Source organism: Gallinula chloropus, assembly GCF_964237585.1.
Source record: "Gallinula chloropus genome assembly, chromosome: 9".
NCBI lineage: Eukaryota > Metazoa > Chordata > Aves > Gruiformes > Rallidae > Gallinula > Gallinula chloropus.
Genome location: NC_140094.1, coordinates 1,979,615 through 2,000,332, shown reverse-complemented (window position 1 = coordinate 2,000,332; position 20,718 = coordinate 1,979,615). Strand labels below are relative to the sequence as shown.

The following is a 20,718-nucleotide window of genomic DNA, read 5'->3' as shown; positions in this document are numbered from 1 at the left end:
TGTTTGCCCACTGTGTTAATCCACTGTTCCCAGCAATTAGTTTTTCTTTGCCATTGGTGATTCAGGTTATGTGAAGACTGACAAAATTGCTGTTGTGGATACTGAAAACTTGTGCTTTCTGCCTATGTACCAAGGCCAGAAGCAATTTGCTGCTTTTTTTTTCCAGTTTCTAGGCATCTGAGCTACCGGAGTAGTTCGTGCTCATAAGCCCTATGTGAAGCTTTTCTCCTTTTTGCTGGCTCTTTGCAAGGATGAGTGTGTCTTCTGGTATAATAACCTACCTGGCCATAAACTGGAGAGACTCGTTTCCCCCTGCATGGTCTCTAATGGCCTTTGCAGAAAGCTCTGTCTGGCCTTTTGCTCCTTGTATAAAAGCTTTGTCCTAAGCTGCATGCTGGGGCAAGGCCACAGCCCGTAAGAAGATTGAAACAGACTGCAGCCAGTCCCTTCCTTATTTTTATAATAATTTCCTAAAATCTGTGAATCACATTCCTCATCCTTATGGGGCTTAAGGGAGTAGCAGATGTGTCGTTATGCCAAATTATGGGGGGGGGGGGAGAAGAAATAAATCAGATTTTGACCCGTGGGTCCATCAGGGATTCCTTTACGACTTCTGGGCTGCGGGGATGGGCTGGCTGCAGCAGCAGTGCTATAGATTAGGTCCTCATTGCTGCTAATTGGGGAATGATATCATTTCAGTGCTTCGGAGGGTTTAACAGAAGCAACTCGCTTAGCAGGCATACCAGTGAGGTTTCATTTTGCCCCTGCTCTTTTGGATATGCTGTACCTATTCCCTGGTTGATCTGGGTGGGTTTGACTTCCTAACGGGATCAATAAGGGCTTTATTCTGAAGCATCCGGAGTGGGGATGTCTCAATCCCAGGGATACTTTTACAGAGCATTTTAGCCTCTCGGTGTAATATGCTGCTTGGCGGTGTGGTAGCACTGGGGGGGGGGGGTGGTGGGGGGGTGGTGTCTGTTTGTTTGTTCTCTGACCAAACTAGAAAACCTGGGGTTGAAAATAATTCAAGGAAAACTGAAAATTTGTGATTCGCCTCTTTTTTTTTTCCCCTTTTTTTGTTTGTTTGTTTTGGACTTGCTGTCTTCTGACATATCCATGTAAATTCTGGAAGACTGCTACAGCGCCCAGGCTAGAGACAGAGCACCAGCCTTCCCTTTGGGCATCCCTGCGTGGAGCCTCCTGCTGATGCCTCGCTGAAAATAGGGTTGGACACAAAGTTACTGTGCATATTTGTTAAACGGCTCCCCCTCGGACATTTAAAGATTGGAGTTGTCAAAAAGAATCTCGGGTGCAAACAGGATTGCCCCTGAATCCGGAATAAGGGGATGGAGGCTGTGCGAGAGCCGTCCTGCAGCATCCTCGGGTGGTTTTTGCCATCTAGTGGCTATCATACTCCTACTGCCTCCTGGAACACAAACCCTGCTGCTGCCCTCGTGTGCTGTAGCCTCCTGCTACTCGAGGACGGCAGAATTGAGCTGATTTTGTAAAATAGACGCGTTTTGGGGTTGTGGGTTTTTTTCAAGTGGAGGGGAAGGAGAAGAGCAGAGCTTCTGGAGAAGCGGGGGGAGCCAAGGGGAGAAGCTCACTGCGATAAAGCTGGCTCCTTGTTTTAGGGTTCTTGCTCTGTAGATTGCAAACTGCTTCCCAAAGTGAGCTTATCCAAATTTAGCCAGCACACTGAAGGGGGAAGAGGCCACCCTGGCTCTCTAGGGTGCTGATCACTTGTTCCTATGGCTCTCCCCTAATGGGATAAACGTTTGTGGAATGCATCACTCCCAAGCTCAGTCTGATTTTTCTCCCCACAGAACATCCATCCTGTATTTGATAGGGGCCTTGTTTGGGGCTTGGCCTCCATCGCCAGACAGGTATGAGGAGTAGTGAGGAAACCACTGCATCTTGTCAGGGATCCATTTTACTCACTGTGCAGAATTAATGTGTAGTAGGAGGGGGACTTGATTGGACCAGCACAGGAGGACAGCATTCCAAAGCCAACTTGTCCTAGCTGCTCTCTGTGCTTGCTCTCTCTTTCTCTCTCTCTCTTAGTTTTGGCCTTTGTTTTTGCCAGAGAGCAGGGCTGTTGCTGTGGACCAGGCTGCACGTGGCAGTCTTACATGACATGAGACCATCGGGAAATGAACTGTAGATAGGGCTCTGGTACCTTCTGCTTCACAGGCATCAAAAGCTGAATTTTATTGCCCCAGAGATGCAGTTAGCAGAGCTCCATGAGTGGCAGTGCCTAGGTCACAGGTATACTTGCTACATTCTCTGTTGCACCACACTTTTTTTTTCTTGTTCAAACTGTAGGTTTGATGGTTTGGGCATTTTGTTATTTTTGGTTTTTCAGTACTTTGTGTTTTTCACTCAATTAGAGCCTGGTTTAACTGAGTAATTCAGAGAGTCCCTTTACATCTCGTACACAGGAAGGTAAAACTGGCTCTTGTAACCGGAAAACCACAGTTCTTTTTTAATTTTCTTTCTACCTTTGCTTGGTGAACAGAAGTGTGAAATAACCCCACCTTCCGTTCTGGTAGGTTTCCATTTTAACATCGACATCAGTGTTCTGTTCTCATTGTCATTTCTTTTTTCAAATGCTCTGTTTGAGATTGAGAAAAGTCCCTGCCAGATGAGCTTACAGAGCACTCTTCCCATTCCCCCTCCACCTCTGGTAACTTAGATCCGGATGGCATGGCTGTGAATCCAACCCACTGCCAGCCTGAGGCCACAGGCAACACCTGCCTTTCCTCCTGCTGCACGGGGAACACCTGATGTGGCTTTACTGGCACCTCTTTCTGTGAAGTTTGGTGGTGGTAGGGAAGTGTGGCAGAAGAAACATGTTTGGAAGCATTTGCAGCTGGGACTCTCTCTGTCTGCATTGCAAACAAGAAAGGAAGAGGGAGGTGTTGTGCCCATTTAATGGGGAAGGTGACTCAGTAACTACCAAGTCCTAGGCTAACCCAGCGTGTCCCATGAGAATCATGTCTGGAGTTGCTTCGCTGGGGCTGCAGTGAAAACATCGAGGAATTAACTGTAATGGGATGTTTCTTCCTGCCCTCAGCAGAGCAAAGCAAGGCAACACCGCCCAGTGCAGCTGGAATGATCTCTGTGCAGGTCCCAGCTGTGGTGTGATGCTGAAGCTACCGGTGGTGGAGAGAAGGCTTGAGTGTTACCCTTTCTCTGACCAGGGGAATCCAGGTTTCCGTCTGTCTATAAATTAGTGATAGCAAAGCACAAGCTAGCATGAGCAGTCATGTCAGCTATTACAGGAGGCTGCACCGTGCTCAGGGTCAGGCTGGGTGTAGCACATGTTTCATGGGGAGGGTTCCTCTAGTGCTGTGGGGTGTCTACGTGTGTGGTTCTGGTGCTGGAATATCTCCAGATACGTGTCAGAGGCAGAAACAGCCCCAAACTGCACAGGAAGCAGGCTGTGTTATCGCTCCCAGGGCTGGAGCACAGGCACATCACCCCAGACTTTGCTGGGGCAGAGGAGCAAACAGGATGGCATCTCTGTGCCCATAACCCATGAATTAGACTTCCTGTGACTCCAGCATGACCTACGCCATTCAAATCAAAGGATAAACTGCTCAAAGCAGCTTTTGTAGCTTTAACATAAAAATAAACTTCCTCGTGGCTCCTGGAAAGAAGGCAGCACTGCTCAAAAATGCCTAGCCTTACCTCTGCAGAGTTTATCTAGGTTGGGTTTAACAAGAACTGAGCAGAAGCTCTGGTCTTTCAGACTACGGGTCTATTTTCGCAGGGTCTGGAAAATTCGAAATCCAAGTGTAGAAACCCTGAGTGGGTTCCAGACATCAGAGTGGGGAATAACTAACCATGGAAGGATGTGACCTTCCAGAATGACTTTTAGCTTCAGTTCAACCCCGCCTGCTTTGTGTGAATAATACAGAGGGTTCTGGATGGTAAGTGACAGGCACACTATATTTACACACAGGAAGCAGCGACTGGCATTTCGTTACGGATGCCCTCACCTCCGCTCGCTGAAATATTCTATTTCAGGCGTTGTGGAGAAGGGCAGAACAGACACGGGCTTGAAGGAACTACCCTTTCCCGAGGTCTGGAGGAGACGGGAGCGGAAAAGAGGGGAGGAAAAAAAGTAGGAGATGTACATGAGAAGAGACAAGCAGAGCAAATGACAAAAATAGCTGTTGTCAGACCAGGCAGAATTTAACCAGCTACTACATGTTTACAGCAGTTATTTTACTGAAGAACAGAGTTCCCAGAGGCTCAATTTCAGCTGAAGCTGAGGATGCATCTGAAAACCGGGCTCTGTTTTCCTGTTGCTCTGCTCAAGACTTGCCCAAAGCTACTGCGTGGAAATTCCCAGTCGCCTTGCAACCTGAGAGGTGTTTCCATGAGCTCTGCTGAGAATTATCTACAGCGTGTCGAGACACTGGTACTGTGCGTGCTACCAGCACACGCTCACAAGCTCCATCTCACATTGTAACCCTCAGCTGAAAATCCCCAGCTCCTGTGCATCATAGGACATGGGGAGTACAAAACTCTGCAGCAGTTTGAAGTTCTTAGTGCGTAGTTCCCTCTCCCGTGCTGGGCACTGGTATCACCTGGCATTTGCCAAGAACACATGGCTGTGGCTTTGTAATCGTCTCTCTCATAGCTTCATGATTAGAGACTCTGGAATTGTGATTCAGATGGTATTTTTTTTTTTAATTAATTAAAATGGGGGATAACAGGGCTGTAAAATTAGCGCAATGTAGGAACAAATACGCTCTAAAAGTTCATTTTAACCCTGATTTGTGATAGTTGAGCTCCAGAGCCCCATTTCTGTGCAGCATCCATCCTTCCATCCTGACTGCTGCAATCCTTCCATCCTCACCTGTTCCTCAAGGGCTCACCTGTCCTCTCTTAGGCCTCACCCACTCAAAAGGTACGTTTGCAACTGATATTCTCCCAAAACCCACTCTCTTCCCAGGGCTTCTATTAATTCACCCCTCCACAGCTACCCATATTCCCAGGCACAGTCTGCATCCCTGACTGTGCTGGCACATCCAGGTGATTAACTGGAAAGCAGCAGACAGTCTTTTCCTTAGTTTTGGGGAAATGTCCTCATGTGTCTGCCCTGTTTTACTCTGTTTGGGACAGAATATTAAGCTGAAGGGATTTTGGTCTGAGCCTGTGTGACCCTTCTTGCAGCCTCCGGCTTGGATCCAAGCGTGTGCGTACTCCTGTCCATTAGAATGAACTTGCCCAAGGCCTGTAGCAACTGCTGAGTTGGATCTGTGTCATGCCTTCGAAAGAGGGCATCTCCCTTCCCTGTGGGAAGCAGGTTCCACCAGCTGCAGTGCTGGAGGCAAGGACGTGCAGCCAGAATGCCTCTGTTAGCTTGAATCAGGCTGGACTGTTGAATGACTGTGTCTTTTGGGTGCTGGGCAGCACTTACAGGGAACTTCTCTCTCTTGAGCTAGAAACTGGAGTGTGTGTTCAGTGCTGGTTACCATGGGCAATAGCAGCTTCTTTTAGAAGCTCGGTTTTGCTATTTTTTTAACCTTATTTTGCAATTATTTTTTTTTAAAAAAGGGTTGCAGCAATGTCTCCCTTATCACAGCATGTCTGCATCTCTGATTTCAGCTTTGGTAGAAGTTTTCCTGCAGCTGTAGGCTTGCCACAGCCACTTCCAATGCCAGCTCGAAAAAGAGCAGCGAGGACCTCGCTGAAGCCAGTTGCACCTCTGGGAGCAGCACTAAAAACCTGTCCCCTGCCAGCTCTCAGGTCAAACTGAGTTCTCCCGGTTCTGGTGCGGAGGAGTCTGCAGGTACACAGCACAGCACTGCCCTCTTCTTCCCAGGACACGGTGTTATGTTATTGCTGATGCTGAGTGACTGTGTCCAGTCCTGGCTCATAGCTGCCTCTGGCCAAGCAGGAGCAGTGCTGAGCCCTGAAGGGTCAGCTTTCCATCACAGGAGCTGTAAGGATGCTCTGGACAGCATGTAGGATGGAAACCTGACGGCTGCTGGCACCTAGGTAGTTCTCAAGGCAATGGAGTTGCTGTTACATTTCAGAGAGCCTTCCCTACTGTCTTCCTTCCGAGCCAGCGATGTATTTTTTCATCTGTGCCTTTCAGTAAATAAAAATAGGCAATTGAATCTGTTTATAGACTTTGCTGAGTCAGCACTTCACTCCAGCTGAAGCAAAAGTTTAGGGGAGAAGGGAAGAGCCTCAAAAAATTTTGAAATCTTTCATTCTGTTGATTCAAACTAAAAGCTTTTATGACATGGGGGAGGCCTGGGAGGTGACTGTATTCCACAGCAATGGCTGCTGCTCGGTGCAGTGTGTCATAGCCCTTCTCCAGCCTTCTCCCTGTCGCTTCTTTTACTCATCATGCTTACTCTCTCCATCTGCTTTTGTGTCAGTCCTGACTGTGCTGCAGTAACAGCCCAGACAGTATCTCCCCACCACAGCCTAATCTCTCCCTTGAGCAGACCCTCTTCTCTCCAAGCATAGAAAGCAATGGAGAGGGATTGGTTTTTTCCTCTACAATTTTTAATCTCCAAGGGTTTGAGACCAGATGAGCCAGGCAGACTCGATGGGATGACCTGGGACTGCATTTCTGGAGGTGGACAGAGCTGTCCATGCTTGTACTGGGAGGAAGTACGCACATGAGTTCCTGCTGGGCTGTCCATCGCGTGGAGCGGTGCCACCACCTCCAGTGCAGCAGATCTGGCATTGGCTGCAGTGTGGGTTTGCCAACGGGCCCCTGCATGGGGACTGCTGCTTGCTCTGGGTTTGTGCTGCTTCTCTCCTGCTCCCTTTTCCGTAGTCATGGCTTTCACTTGGTGGAGACACAGGAGGCTTCCCAGAGGACATGACAAGAAGCATTACCATGTGCCATGTTTAAAAGGTGACTGAATTTAAGAGTAGAGGGTACTGACTTTGCATTAGCAAGGAGATGAGTGATCTAAAATTCATAGTTCTGGCTCCTCTGCAATGTGTAGTGTGGCACAGGATGCTCTTTAACATGTTCTGCAAAAACCCCCTCCAATCTACCTCGTGGTTGTCAAATTCCAGGTTTAGGTACAAATACCCACACAAAGCCTTCGTTAGACTTTGATTAACACTGGTACCCAAAGCTGTATTCAGAGATGTGAACAGCCCTGTTCAGCCTCTTGAGTGCTCACAATACCACAGGGACTTGGTGTGCTAGCTGGTAATGGGGACTCCTGTGAAGAGGAGAGACTCGGAGTTGTGCTCCGGGACAGCAGTAACATCGTCCTTTCCAGCTTCTCTTATTACACGTAGTAGGTACGTTCCATCCCTCCGGTGTCTCTAAGGGACTGTCCTTGGGAGCAGAACTGCTGTCAGCACTTGCTGTCACACAAACAATTCTCTTAAACCCAAATATTTCATTTTCCTGAGTTGTTGTAACCCAGAACAGACCTGACTTCTCTCCAATTTTAAAGCATTCACTGTGGACAGACACCCTTCCCTGTCCATCTGCGTAGCTCCTTGAACAGCCAGAGGACGCTGAATGACAAAGCAGTGTTCATTCTCCCTACTTCAGAACCCAAACAGTGAGGCATTTGCTGTGATAAAAATACCAGTGCAGAGCTGGTGGCTCCCCAGACCAGCCCTGGGTTTATGGAAATGCAGTGAATCAGCCCTGCAGCATGCTGTGTTGGTACCTTCAGCCTTCTCTCTGTGCCAAGCTATAAAATCAATGGATCGAAGTGGAGCTGGGCCCGTGTCCAAGTTTCCCCCAACTTGAGGGGAAGTTGGATCAGTGTCCCAGTGATGAGACTCGGCTTTGCCTCTAAATCAAGCTCTTATAGTCTCTTAGGGACAGAAGGGCAGCCAAAGCTCTGTGTTTCTGAACGCGCTTGCTCTGCTTGCCCTGTGGTGCCACTAGAGGAATTTAGGCAGAGCCTTTCGTTAATCCTGGAACACCTAGCTTAGTCTGTGGTTTGGGAAGAAGCCATCCATCCTTAATCTCCTATTTTAACTTCAAAATAATTCTTCTTCTCTTTCCCTTTCTCTGACTAGGTCTGTGAGTTGAGACATAGACGTAGGTAGGAGGGAGAAGCCATCTCCAGCAACCTTTGGTAGGAACCTTGCTACACCTTACTCCAGGGGCAACAGAGAGATGGAGCATTAGGGAAAGAGGGACTTCTGGAGAGGCTTCCCGTTCTCTGGAGTGAGCCTCGGTGCTCTGTGCACTACCAGGCACGTGGGTTAATGCAACAGTTTCCCTGTCAGCCTGGATGTGCCACCACCGAACCCATAGGGAGTGCTACGGGTGATTGCCTGGCACTTGCATGCCATCTTGGTGCAGTGCAAGGGTTTGAGGTCAAGTTTTCCAGTAAAATACGAGCAGGAAACCACTCTCACATTGAGAGGGAGTGATAAATCAACATAAAAAGGACACTGCAATTAAGAAATGAGATACAGGATGGATGAGGGTAGCGGGCCCCAGGGATCAATGGAGCTGTTTTGTGTTTAGATTGAGGTCTTCTCTTTCTGACTTGTCTTCTGTGACCCCAAAGCTTCATCCTCTTCCACCTTATTACTGCATTATTACTTGTTACAATAATGACAAAATGTCTCATTATTGCTGCCGCCATCAATAATAGCAGCAGTTTATCAGCAGTGTTTATTAAGTTAAATTCCATGCCAACATCTATCTTTCCTTCCCAACACAATTCATGTGAGATCTAAGATAGTGGCGGAGGAGACAGAGAAAAATACGTGTCATTTTAGTGTATCTCAGTAGTTCCACTGATTTGTTTCAGATGAAGTCCTTTCAGGGAGGTTTAAAGCTTGGACTCCTAAGCCAAGCCCTTTCCCTGCCACAGAGGCTCATTTTTGGTGTCTCTGTACTTTGCATTTGTGCTGCCACACACCCTCAGTGTCCACCCAGCTTCTGAGAAGTGTCAAGCCACCAGCCTAAACATTTCACAGCCTGTTCCTTTCCCCCAAATCACTTACTTGGCTTTTGGGAGCAAATATTAAACATTGTCAGGAATCCTGAAATTGAACAAGTTCTCAGTAAATTCCTACTGCTAATTCCCAAGTAGAGATTTTTGTGAAAGAATATGGTGTTTCCTCACCTGGGAATACCCAGACTAGGATGCTGCTTCTCTGGGGAAGAGAAGGTTTTGTGGTGACCTTAGAGCACCAGCCCTGGGGCTCCAGGAAAGCTGGAGAAGGGCTGGTGCTAAGAGCAGGGACCAAGGGGAATGGCTTTCAGCTGCAGGAGGGGAGCTGGAGATGAGCTGGGAGACAGAAACTCTTCCCTGTGAGGGGGAGGCCCTGGCACAGATTGCCCTGAGAAGCTGAGGCTGCTTCTGGATCCCTGGCAGGGTTCAAGGCCAGGTTGGATGGGGCTTTGGGCACCCTGGGCTAGGGAGAGTGTCCCTGCCTGTGGCAGGGAGGCACTGGGCAGGGGGTCTGAGAGCCCTTCCCCCCCAAACCAGTCTGGGCCTCTACGATTTTCCTGAACATTGTGAAGTGCTGTGTAATGCACTGAGCAGCTTGTTTGTAGGCAAAGCCCGGGAGCCTGACGTTGCTCCCACACTGCACTCATTTGGCACTGTTGTTAGTCTGCACTAGGTTAGTTTCCACTAATAATAAAAGAATTCCTTACTTGATTTCTGTTTGTCCTCCTGCTTTCCGAGCGATTTGAATCAGCTCCTTCCCATATCTCTCTTCTGCTTGTGCTCTGGTAAAAGGAAAGCGTGTTCAGTTTCTCTTAGGAGCACCAGGATCATGTTTACACAAACCTTCTCATTGCATTGGAGGTACAAAACCTGGGAAATCCTACTGCTTTGCTTCCATCTCTCCTCAATTCCAGTGCTGGTAGTTACCTCTGAACTATTTTTGGCTGTTGTGTCTAGCAGTGAGTGATAATGAATGCCTGTCTCCATTGGTTTGATTAGACTGGGGGTGCTGTGTACAATTCTGTCCCCAAAAAGTTGGACTCAGTGGAAGAAGAGGTGTGCAGAAGTAGAGTGGAGATGCTCTGGAGAACAAAAAGCCTCTTCTGCAAAAGAAACTTCAAATGTGACACCTGACTAGGTCCATCAGAATGGAGGGTGGAATGGGAATGGAGAGTAGGATCCAAAGGACTCTGATTTACATTTCCATTTAAAGAGAGGTTCTGAATAGACAGGAGCCAGGAGTAGCAAGAAGACCTCTAACTGTTAGAAATGTGAGGTGCTGCTTGAGTGGCTGCACTGGAGGCAGAGAGGGAAGGACCCTTGCAGGGCATAAGGGGAGGCTGTGACAGTTTTATGGAGGGGACGACGTGATGTGATGTCTCACCTAATGGGGAACTGTAAGGACTGACTCAGGAAAGTGTTTGGTTCTGTGGTTAATAAACACAGCCAATTATTTCTTTGCCGTTTCCCCTTCCCTCAGCTCTGGAAGAAATGTCTATTCTCTGCTTGCATTTTGTATTTAATATTTGTACAAGATGTTAGTTCATTCCTCTGGGGTTCAAGGCCGGGGCAGAGCCGACTTTTCAGCCTTGGAGCAGCTGCTAAGAACTCTGGAATGGTCAATAATAAATAAGGAACGGGTAGCCTGGCGCGAGGAGATGGGGGGGTTGTCCAGGCTAAGGCCGGCTCTCGGAAGGGGTTTCAAAGCATTCCAAACTGTTTTGAGCCTGAACCGTGGTGCCTTGGGGAAACATGGTCTTTGTTCAGAGATGTGGGTATGAGGCCACGCAACCCCACCGGTTTGTTCTTACATCCAGCTTCCCGCTTGGCCTCGCTGAAATCAAGCGGGTCTGCTTTGGGATTCCCCCTAGGAGAATGGGGTGCATGGGGATGGGCCACACACAGAGGCACTGTTCCCTAGCAGGTTAGATGAACAGATACAAACTTAACCCTCCAGAAGCAGGAGAGATTATTATTTTGTTTTCTTTCTGATTTTAATAACAAACGTTTTGGTGTCAGAGGCTTTGCTTTCGGCAGCTCGGGGCTGCGGTTCCCACTTCCCAGGACTCTCACACGCAGCTTCTAGGTTTCCCCACAGCAGTTGAGAGAGGGAACGTATTTTGTAGTTTAAATCTGGGGCTTTGTTCTGCCATACAGTTGCTCCCCGATCTCCTGGGCCCTCATCTGGACCAGGCAGAGGTATTTGTGCACAAAACACCCGGATGGAAAACTGAAGAGGTGTTTGTATAGCCAGGGCAGATGGTTCTGGGACTCAAGGCAGCTGCTGCAGGAGTCCTTGTTGAAATTCTGGCTTTGAGCCCATGATATGGGCAGCCCCTAAGAACATGGATTCATCCCGTGCTTTCGTCTCCTCCTAGGTCATCCCCATGAGTGACGTGAGGACAAGCTGAAACAAACATCTTCCAGAACTAAGCTGGAATTAATACCTTCTTTCTGCAGCTCAGTGCCCACTGCCTTTTCTCCTTCTCCTCCTCCCCCAGCACATGTGTACATACACAAGACCATGTATGTCTGCACACTCACTGGGATGTGTTGCAGGTGTGCAAAAGATCATGGAAACATTTGTTCTGGTAGCTTTCAGGTCTGAAAAAGGACCATACATGTCCTTTTTTACACCCTTCTTTTGTAAAGTCCTCTGTGCCTCTACCACAAACCAGGGAGAACAGGAAGAACCTTATCCTGCAACTTGTAGAAACCTTGGTGATGTGTTTGGGAAAGAAACAGGCATAGATAGCTGCTGCAAGCTGCAGTGCAGAGCCCTCCTGAAGCCTGCAGTGTAATTCTGATCTCTGTAAGTTATGAGTCACAAAGGAGCTATTTTAAACAGTGAAAGCTAAGCCACCATCAGACAGCTGTGACTTTAGGGCTGTGTGACACGCAGCAATAAAATATGCCTCCACTGGTGGTCAAGAAAAGCAATTCAAACAGCTTCAGATTTGGATGGGAGACTCTTGGCACTCTGTGAAATAATCAGCTTTGAGCTTGACACCTCACATCCCTTTGAAAGCGCCAGTGCCTGAAAAGCAGCCTTCAGAAAAACAACCAAAACCCAGAAAACTACCTGGGGACAGCATGGAGGGAAAAGGCAGGCTGACAGAGGCAGGCAGGGCAGCATCCATAAGGAGACAGTTCTGAGATAAATTGCTCTACGATCACCTACTGAACATATAATGTGTGGTCCTTTCTACAGGTCACATGTGAGCATGTGTGCGCCTCATGCTACGTGGTGAAACTGTTGAAAGCCAGCTGCTTAAGACCAGCAGCAAACTTCATATACTTTTTCCTAAGTTAGAAGTAGAAAAATGAATGCCAGAGGAGTCACAGCAGCTGTGTAACGTATTTTCTCACCCACAAAAGCGTTTGCTGACCATAGCTGCTGAGAGGCTCCCAAGAAGCATGTAAAGGATGAACATCAACCACAACATCATTATTCAAAGCCCAGTAAGGTTAGCGAATGATCAGGGCCATCCCAGGTTTCTGGGAAAGGCTTTTGGTAGCATTTTATGTAGTTTTGTATGTGAAAAATGCTCCATTTTTTGGTAGTTGTAGGAAACTGAAAGAGGGCCCGTGGGAACAGCACGGTTAAAAAGAAAGGAAAATGCTCCCTGTAAAGGGGGAAACACAGCAATGCTACTTGTGTGATTCTGGACCAGTAACTATCTGAGGAGCTCTGGATTTCTGATTCTTTCACACCTCTCATCTAATCTTTGAGGTTTCTGTTTGGTACCAAGCTTCACAAATCATGCCTAAAGGCTCGGCTTCAAATCGCTCGGTGTGTAACCTGGCATCGCTACTGAGTTCAAAACCAGCCTATTGGACCTTTCCAGATGCCAAACAGGAGAGAGAACAGAGGCTGTTCACACACTCTTTTCACTCTGAGTTTCTTACCTCTGCTTGAGCAGATCCTCCACATCCTTGCACATCTTCCTCCCGTCCAGCAGCCGCTGTATGAGCACCTCATAGCCAGTGTGGAAGGTGAACTCCTTGCACTGGAGACAGAAAGATAAAGAGTTGAGCTGATTTGTACACCTACTTGGCAGGTTTATCAGATGCCTGCTGTCAGTCACATGGAGTGAATTAACTTTCTGGAAAATCCAAATAGACCTTTAGATTTGCCTGCAGCTGGGGCAGGGCTGAGGGCACCGGAATGGCCAAGGTTTCTCCAAAGTGAAAGCCTGTAAAAGTTTTTATTAAGTCAGCTTTGGGTTTTAACACTGGAAAGGAAAGCAGGTCACAAATGTTGCTGGGTGAAAAGCAGCGCTGGCTGTCTTTTTGGGGAAGTCACGTTTAGCATTGTGGGGGTTGTGTCTTGGCAGAGCAGAGATGTATAGTGGCTCTTAAGAACCACAGCTCTTCTTCCCATGTGTTTCTAAAAAGAATGGTCAGAGTCAACTGACTGCTGTGGGACTCTCAGTAAGACAGCGACCTGCTGTCTTGATGCAAGTGAAGAAATTCAACCCTCTGCCGGGCTACAGGTTTGGGAAAGAGTGGCTGGAAAGCTGCCTGGCAGAGAGGGACCTGGGGGTGTTAGTTGAGTGCAGACTGAACATGAGCCAGCAGTGTGCCCAGGTGGCCAGGAAAGCCAACAGCATCCTGGCTTGTGTCAGACACAGTGTGGCCAGCAGATCTGGAGAGGTGATTGTGCCCCTGTACTCAGCATTGGTGAGGCTGCACCTCGAGTGCTGGGTCCAATTCTGGGCTCCTCACCATAAGAAGGAAATGGAGGTCCTTGAACGAGTCCAGAGAAGGGCAACCAGTCTGGGGAAGGGGCTGGAGGGCAAATCCTCTGAGGAGCAGCTGAGGGAGCTGGGGGTGTTCAGCCTGGAGAAGAGGAGACTGAGGGGAGACCTTCTCACTGCCTACAGTGACCTGCCAGGAGGATGCAGAGAGGTGGGCGATGGTCTCTTCAGCCAGGGGACAGGAGATGGGACAAGGGGCAATGGGCTCAAGCTGTGCCAGGGCAGGGTCAGATCAGATGTGAGGGAAAAGCTCTTCCCTGAAAGAGTTGTCAGTGCCTGGAACAGGCTGCCCAGGGAGGGGGTTGAGTCACCATCCCTGGATGTGTTTAAAAGATGGGTAGATTAGGTGCTCAGGGATATGGCTTAGTAGAGGACAGGTACATTTGGGCTTGATGATCTCAAAGGTCTTTTCCAACCTAGTGATGCTGTGAAATCTTTTGCTCATACAAGTACTGATACACAGGGTAGTGGTTGTGCTGCTCAGTGAGAGGTGGGCAGTTGCATCAGAGGATTTGTAGTGCAAGGAGACAGTTTGCCTTAGACAACGCTTAGATTCTTGTGTGCTGTTAAGTTTTCCTCTAGGATTGCTCTAACAACCCTTCTCAGGGTTTGAATCAGTCAGTCTGGTGAAATTCCACACGGCAGAAGTTTGGTTGTTTTGTTTTTGGGTTTTTTGGTTTTTAAATAGAAGATAGGCATGTGGAGAGCTGAGGAACATGGGCATTGGATCTGCAGGGAATTGAAAGTCTGTGGTTGAGAGATGCTTGCAAGGACTGCTGCTTCCCTTGTTTTTGCATTCCCCATCTGACCTCCTGTGCCTGAAGACCCTTGTGCCTTTGGGTATTTTCACAGCCTGTCCTGCTCTGTGACTCCACGTGGCAAATGGAGCCAGTCAAGGCGATGTGTGACTTCCAGCCAGCCACACTAGTCAGGCGAGGTCATGGAGCTGGGGGAAGTTTACTGCTCCAGAGCCAGTGCCTGTACCTCCCCTTAGTCCTCCTCACCCTCTGCAGCTTGGAGCTGTGTTTCTCCATTGAGGTCTAGGCCTGTGATCCCTCCCCATCACATAAGCCCATGGGCCAGGCTTATCCCTGGCCACGTGCTCCCTCAGCACACACCCCCAGGCGTCTCAGACAAAAATATCCAAGTAAAAGGAAGAAAAACATTTTGTCTCTCACTTCTTTAATCCTCTGCCCAACTTCCAGTGCGCTCTGCAGCAATGGTAAAGCAGAGTCACAACGAACCAGTGCTGCTGAGGAAAGGCTGGGAGCCCGGAGAGGGAAGGGAACAAAGTTGTGATGTTCTCAGAGCGTGGCAGAGGCCGTATTCCCGGCCTATTCCTGTGTTCTATTCCTGGTCCTCCCACTGACTCCTAACAGGATCAGGACAAGCTGTTTTTACTTTAAGAGCCTTGGTACATGGTGCTAATGTTATTGGGACCGTAGCAGTGAATGTTATGGGAGCTTTATGTTACAGCATTATGGTGAAATCATGGGCTGTGTAACCGTAAAGAGAATGAATATGTTCCTTCCCACAAGCCGTTTATGTACACTACAAGTGCTTATATATGAACTGAATACAGTTTATACATCTATCTGCTGTCCCCAGCGCAGTTATCATTTAGTAAATGCCTTTATTGCTTTCCACCATGACAGTGAAGAAGACAGCTGTTACGATCTGGGGCTCGGGAAGGAGCCTCTGGCAGGCAACTGATGGACGCTTGAGCTTGCGGCTTTGCCTCCTCCTTGCCGGGACAGGGGTGAGCTCTGGGAATGAACGGCGGTGGCCGACTGCAGCCTCGGTGCTGCTCACCCAGGCCCTGGGGCTTCTGTGGAGGTTTGCAGACCCAGGAGCAGGGTTTTCTGCTTCTTGAGGATAACTTTCTGCAGACAGTCTTTGTAAACCTACAGGTCATAGGAACATTTCCCGTGCTACAGTTCCTTGACAACAGCAATTCCTTCTTCCCTAATGGACACTCTGATTGCGAATGGTGGGGAGGAGGGAAAGACAGTAGTTCATGAGAGACACAGACAAATGCTTCTACCAGCAAAGTGTCTGCTCTACAGAGCCAGGAGAGATAATAATGTAGATTAAAGAACATGGAGACACTGCAGTGGATCCACTATTACCACTGTTGCAACCAGAGGACAAACAGGTTCCATATACTTGTCTGATACATGCGATCACCCCTTAAGAAACAGGATCGCAAACCTAAAACATGAGTGTTCATAATGTTCCCATGAGCAAGTTACACACATACATCCCAGGGAGAGATTCTGCTCTGAAATAAATTCATAGAAGGAAGTAGAAAAGGTTCTTGATAATTCCCTGATGATGGACTTGTCGCTTCTGCCCTCTCCCTGTTTTTGAGGACATCCCAATGGCAGAAGGCATTGCTGTTGTAAAGTCTCTCAGCAATTGCTCCCTCTGCTTGCAGAAACCACTCTGGTCAGATGCTCCACAGCTAACTCACAGGCCCAAAATATTGATAGTGTATCTCCAGGTGCAATTAACTGTGTACACAGCTTTCTTGTCCCAGAAATGCTGCCCAGAGGTAAGTGAAAAGATCATACAGTCTTATATCACCCCAGCAGTCAGGTATACTGCCATAAGCAACAACTGGAGAGTGATAAGCACACTGTAAAGTTCCTCTGCCATTTCTCTTCAACGTATCTGTGTAGTAAATCCTAAGAATCATTAATGACTTCTCCCACCTTTTTTAAGCTGGCGCAGTTGCTGTAATGAAAGGATGGCAAGTTCTGTATGGCTGTGAGGATCACTCTGCTTTGGCCACCATGGGAGCTAATTTTGTGGCACGTCAAACAAGATACACTCCTGGTAGGAGTTCAAGGATCCTCCGTAAGCTACGCTGCCCTGGGTAGCACAGACATGAGGTCAAAGAAGCTTGCCTCAGGGACACTTGCCTGCATTTTTCCTGGTGCTAATGCAAAGCGAACAGGCGAGTGCTGCTCCCCACTCCTCGTGACTGATGCTGCACTTCATTGTTTTCCCTTACTACTTCCTTACTTCTGTGGGCTGGCTCCAGCTAAGTGCAGGCCTAAAAACAACTTCCTACCATAGGAACTTATTTAATCTTTCTTCATCTTGGGGCATCCATCTCAAAACTTGCTTTGCCATCCTCAGTAAGTGTTCCTGAAGAATGTGGATGCTGTATTTCAGAAGCCTCAGCACCTGAAACGTAAACCAGGGCTGCCTAGGCCTCCCAGGCAGCAGGTCTGGCTGCGGTCTAAATAGTGTATGCCACTAGCATATCACAGGGAGAGGAAGCGTAACCAGGTGACAGCTTGGGTTTAGACAACTTTAAGCTGCTATGGTCACTCACCCTGCAGCGGTGCTTCTGAATTTCCAACCACAATGTAGCTATAAATTATTTAGGCCTAAGTTTACTTACACAAACATTTCCCTTTCATTTCAACAGCCCTTTACCTCCTCTGGTGTGTGGTACAGCTGCATCCCTCCTCGGCCTTTTCTTGAAGCCTCCTTTGCCCTTTCCTGGGGTACTGTTTTTTCACTCCACTGATTCCCGTGTGTTCTTCTAGTACCTGCTCAAGGCTGAATAAATCCCTGTTGGACAAGGGTGATGCTCTGCTACTCCAGTGAAGCCAAACTGATGCTTTTTGCTATGACATTAGCGTCTGCTCTCTACAAAACACTTCTGATACATCAGAGGATCATATTTGCTGCCTTCTGCTGTGATATCATGCCAGTAGCACCTAATTGATCCACAGTCTATTGATATACCCACAATGTTTCCCTCTCCTGTAAATTTACTTAATGAGCTCCCAGAGTGTTTTAGACCCTTTTTGCTGGTGGTCTCTTGCTCTCGTTCTGCACTTTGAAACATTAATTTTGTCTGCTTTCTGTTACTCTAGGCACGAAGGTTATCAGATACCTCCTGTATGATATTTCATTCTATCCCTTTGTTTCAACAACAGCTATTTCTAGCCCATCCATAACACCTTATGCTAGTATCTGCCGTGATTATATTGAACAGAATCAATCCCATAACCAGCTCTTGACAACCCTTCCTCCAGCTCAGGCACAAGCCACCAGCATCTTGCCCCTGAACACCCTCTTTGCCCCCTTTACGGTGCTTGTTCTCCTGCTGTGTTTGTTCAGAGTCCTCTCATTTCTCAAGGATTTCCTGCACAGCACTTTAACAGACTCCACATTTCCTTTGTCAAGACAATCAAGGCAGCAAGATTGTATCCCGTTAAACAACTATCTAGCCTGATAAGCTCTCTTGCCTTCATTCTACTTTCCATTTTGTGCTATAATTAGCATTTACATCGAGCAGTGTTGTAAAGGCTGTTAAAGCTGCGCTGCTCAGCGAGTGTTCGGGCACCTCTCAGCTGGGACTCTGTAAGGATTATAGGAACTAATGAATAGCCAAAGTGCTGTTTTATTTTTTTATTAAATTAAAAATAAGCTTTAAATGATAAATGTATTCATTAAACAGGGAAAGCGTAATTTGTTTCTAACGAATCTAGGTACTTGCGTGGAAGAGGGTGATCTGAATCACTGCCAGTAATTTGTTTCCTTGCCAAGAAAGTGATTCCACTCAGTGGAAGCGCGTGCGGCTGTGAAAGAGGATTTGCTCATTGTTATTTTAATAAAAAGGATTAGTTAATCTGTGTTGTCCAGCAGACCTATAATCGCTCGTCAGAAGGAGCTTGACAAAGGGATTCCAGTGTTGCGGGCGGATTCGTATTGTCCTGAGATTCTTCCATTAATACTTCCCGTGCCCCTGAGCCTGGGTTTTTTCTTCTCATGGGGAAAATCACAGCTGCTGGAGAGGCAGCACCTCCTCTCCTCTCCCCCTTTACAGCAGGTGCATCCCCCTGGAGTAATGAGCAATGCTGCTCCTCCAGAGGTGAAAGAAATGTGGAAGGGAGTGTGTGGCTGAAAAATACACATTTTATGCTGTGGTGTAACCAGAATAGCTTTTCCTGTGCGTGGAAGGAGGCATGGAAGACTGCAGGCAGAGAGGCTGGCAGTAGGCACACTGGGATACACTTTCTCCTTCCCATTTCTTTTTTCCTCTGAGGCTTCACAATGCTGCTGCCTTGGGCCTGTGCCATCCCTCTGGTAGAAGTTTCTCCGTAGGCAATTGTGCAGGTGAGCATCAGGAGTGGGAAAAAGTATTCAGGGCTGGCTCTGAGCTGGTTTCTGCAGCCACAAGGAGAGGCTCTGAGGGCTTTGGTTTGGGACGACTGATGGTGTCCGTTTCCTGCCCTGAGCATAGGAAGTTCAGTACGAAGGTAGCTGGGGAGGGGTGTGTGTATGTGACATAATTTCTTCTTACATCCTGGAGACACAGAGCTGAGTAACCTTGTGCCAAGGCTTGAGGCCTTACGGCACATCTCTGAGCCTTGTGTTGCTGGGTGCTCAGAGGGTACTGAAGGCTTGTTGAAGAGCAAGTGCCTACGTTTCAGAGCCGCTAGAGTACCATTGCAGGGATAACAAGTAGGAAAAGTCTAAATTGCTTTAGCATGTTGTTGGTAAATGGCTCTTACAATGGGCTGAACTGAAGCAAAAGTATCCAGGATATTTTTGTAAGCAAAGTGCTGGTCAATTGTACACCCCTACGTGTGTGAGTACTAATACTGAGAAAGTGCTGTGAACTGTTTGAGTCATTCCAGTTGTGCTGCAGGAACCGTTGGCTCTTCTGGTGTGGCTGGTTTGCTCGGAGCATTTCTAAACCCATCCCGGGACCCAGCTTGTCCACCCAGAATGTTTCTGAGAGGCAGCTTACGCTGCACGGTTCCTACCTCTAGCTGCTTCTGCAGAATAAGCAGCCTTGTCAGCATCTCAAGTGCTTTGCCTCCTCCCCAGCACCGCTGGCTGCAGAGGAACTACTGCTGAGGTGGTACGCAGGGAGAGTAACCTCCAGGATTCAGCATGCCAACACCACTGCCCTGACAGTGAAGAATGGCTGGAATAGAAACAGCTGCATAGCAGAGGCTGGGTGCGCTGCCTGGTACGTAGCAGGGCAGCACCAAGCTACCACGGTGATAAAGATAGTACCAAAATCTGCATGTTACCTGCTCTGTGCACCTAAGGTGGACCTGACTGCAAGGGGTACTGGGTGGAGCACTGGCAGTTCTAGCAGAGCTATCTGGTGTTCTTTTAGCCTAACAGTCCCTCATTTAGGAATTGTTTCAAGTAGATTGTATATATTAAAAAAAATCTTTAAAGAAACCCAAATGCTTTTAAGTTTGAAAATATTTAGCTATAAAAGTGCACTTCTTTTTTCTTATTGGTATTTCCTCAATGCTTTTATCAGAGGTATTATCAAGAGGGGGTTTTGACTCAAAATGGGGAAGGTTGCTAACTCACCTAAGCGAAGTGTTCCTACAGATTTTCAAAACAGGGGGAAAACATGGAATCTGTTATTACTATCTTTGGGCTTTTGTTAAAACCCAACTTTCTTTGTGTCGTGTCTTACCCTGTTTAGTTTAAGTAAGCTCTTGAGAATTGTAGTAAACCAAAAAACTTCAGATTCTTTTTCCAGGTTTGAAAATGAAATAATTACTGGTTGGAGGAGGAAGTTTAGAGAGAACAGGGAATGTAGTTTTGAACAAGCATCGTTCTGCCAATGTCCTTTCCAGCTGTAAGACAGAAACCCTTTCTAGCCACATTTGTATTGCACATGGTATCTCGGTCCTGGACTGAAAGTCAGTAGTTCTGACTGAGTTATATCAATGAATTATATCGCTGCATAGTACTGCTGTGTATTGGTGCTGCGTAAAAAGAAGGGGTTTAGATCTTGATCTCTTGATCTGCTAGTCAAAAGCTCTGTCAAAGGCTTAGCACTTACTGCAGGAGAGGGGCAAGCAGACTTCAGAGCCAACAGTCAAACGTGAGTTATGATCTCAAAGTACATTTGACTGGGCTGGACATTCTGGATATTTCCCCTCATGGCACAGTCTTTCACTGGAAATGAATCACTACATGTTTCAGGATGGCTTTTTTTTCCTGCCCACTGGGATACTTTAAAATTTCCTAGTATT

The 20,718-nt window shown here is 47.6% G+C and overlaps 1 protein-coding gene across 1 annotated transcript in view; it reads right to left on the bottom strand.

The window, feature by feature from the left end:
- Positions 1 to 20,718, bottom strand: part of PSTPIP1 (proline-serine-threonine phosphatase interacting protein 1) — a gene marked incomplete at both ends in the record, with an annotated part of 52,002 nt that overhangs the window by 19,983 nt on the left and 11,301 nt on the right. The window contains 2 exons of the mRNA XM_084267796.1: positions 9,632 to 9,706; positions 12,834 to 12,934. Coding sequence (XP_084123922.1) covers positions 9,632 to 9,706; positions 12,834 to 12,934 — 176 coding nt within the window. The remainder of the gene's footprint in view (positions 1 to 9,631; positions 9,707 to 12,833; positions 12,935 to 20,718) is intronic.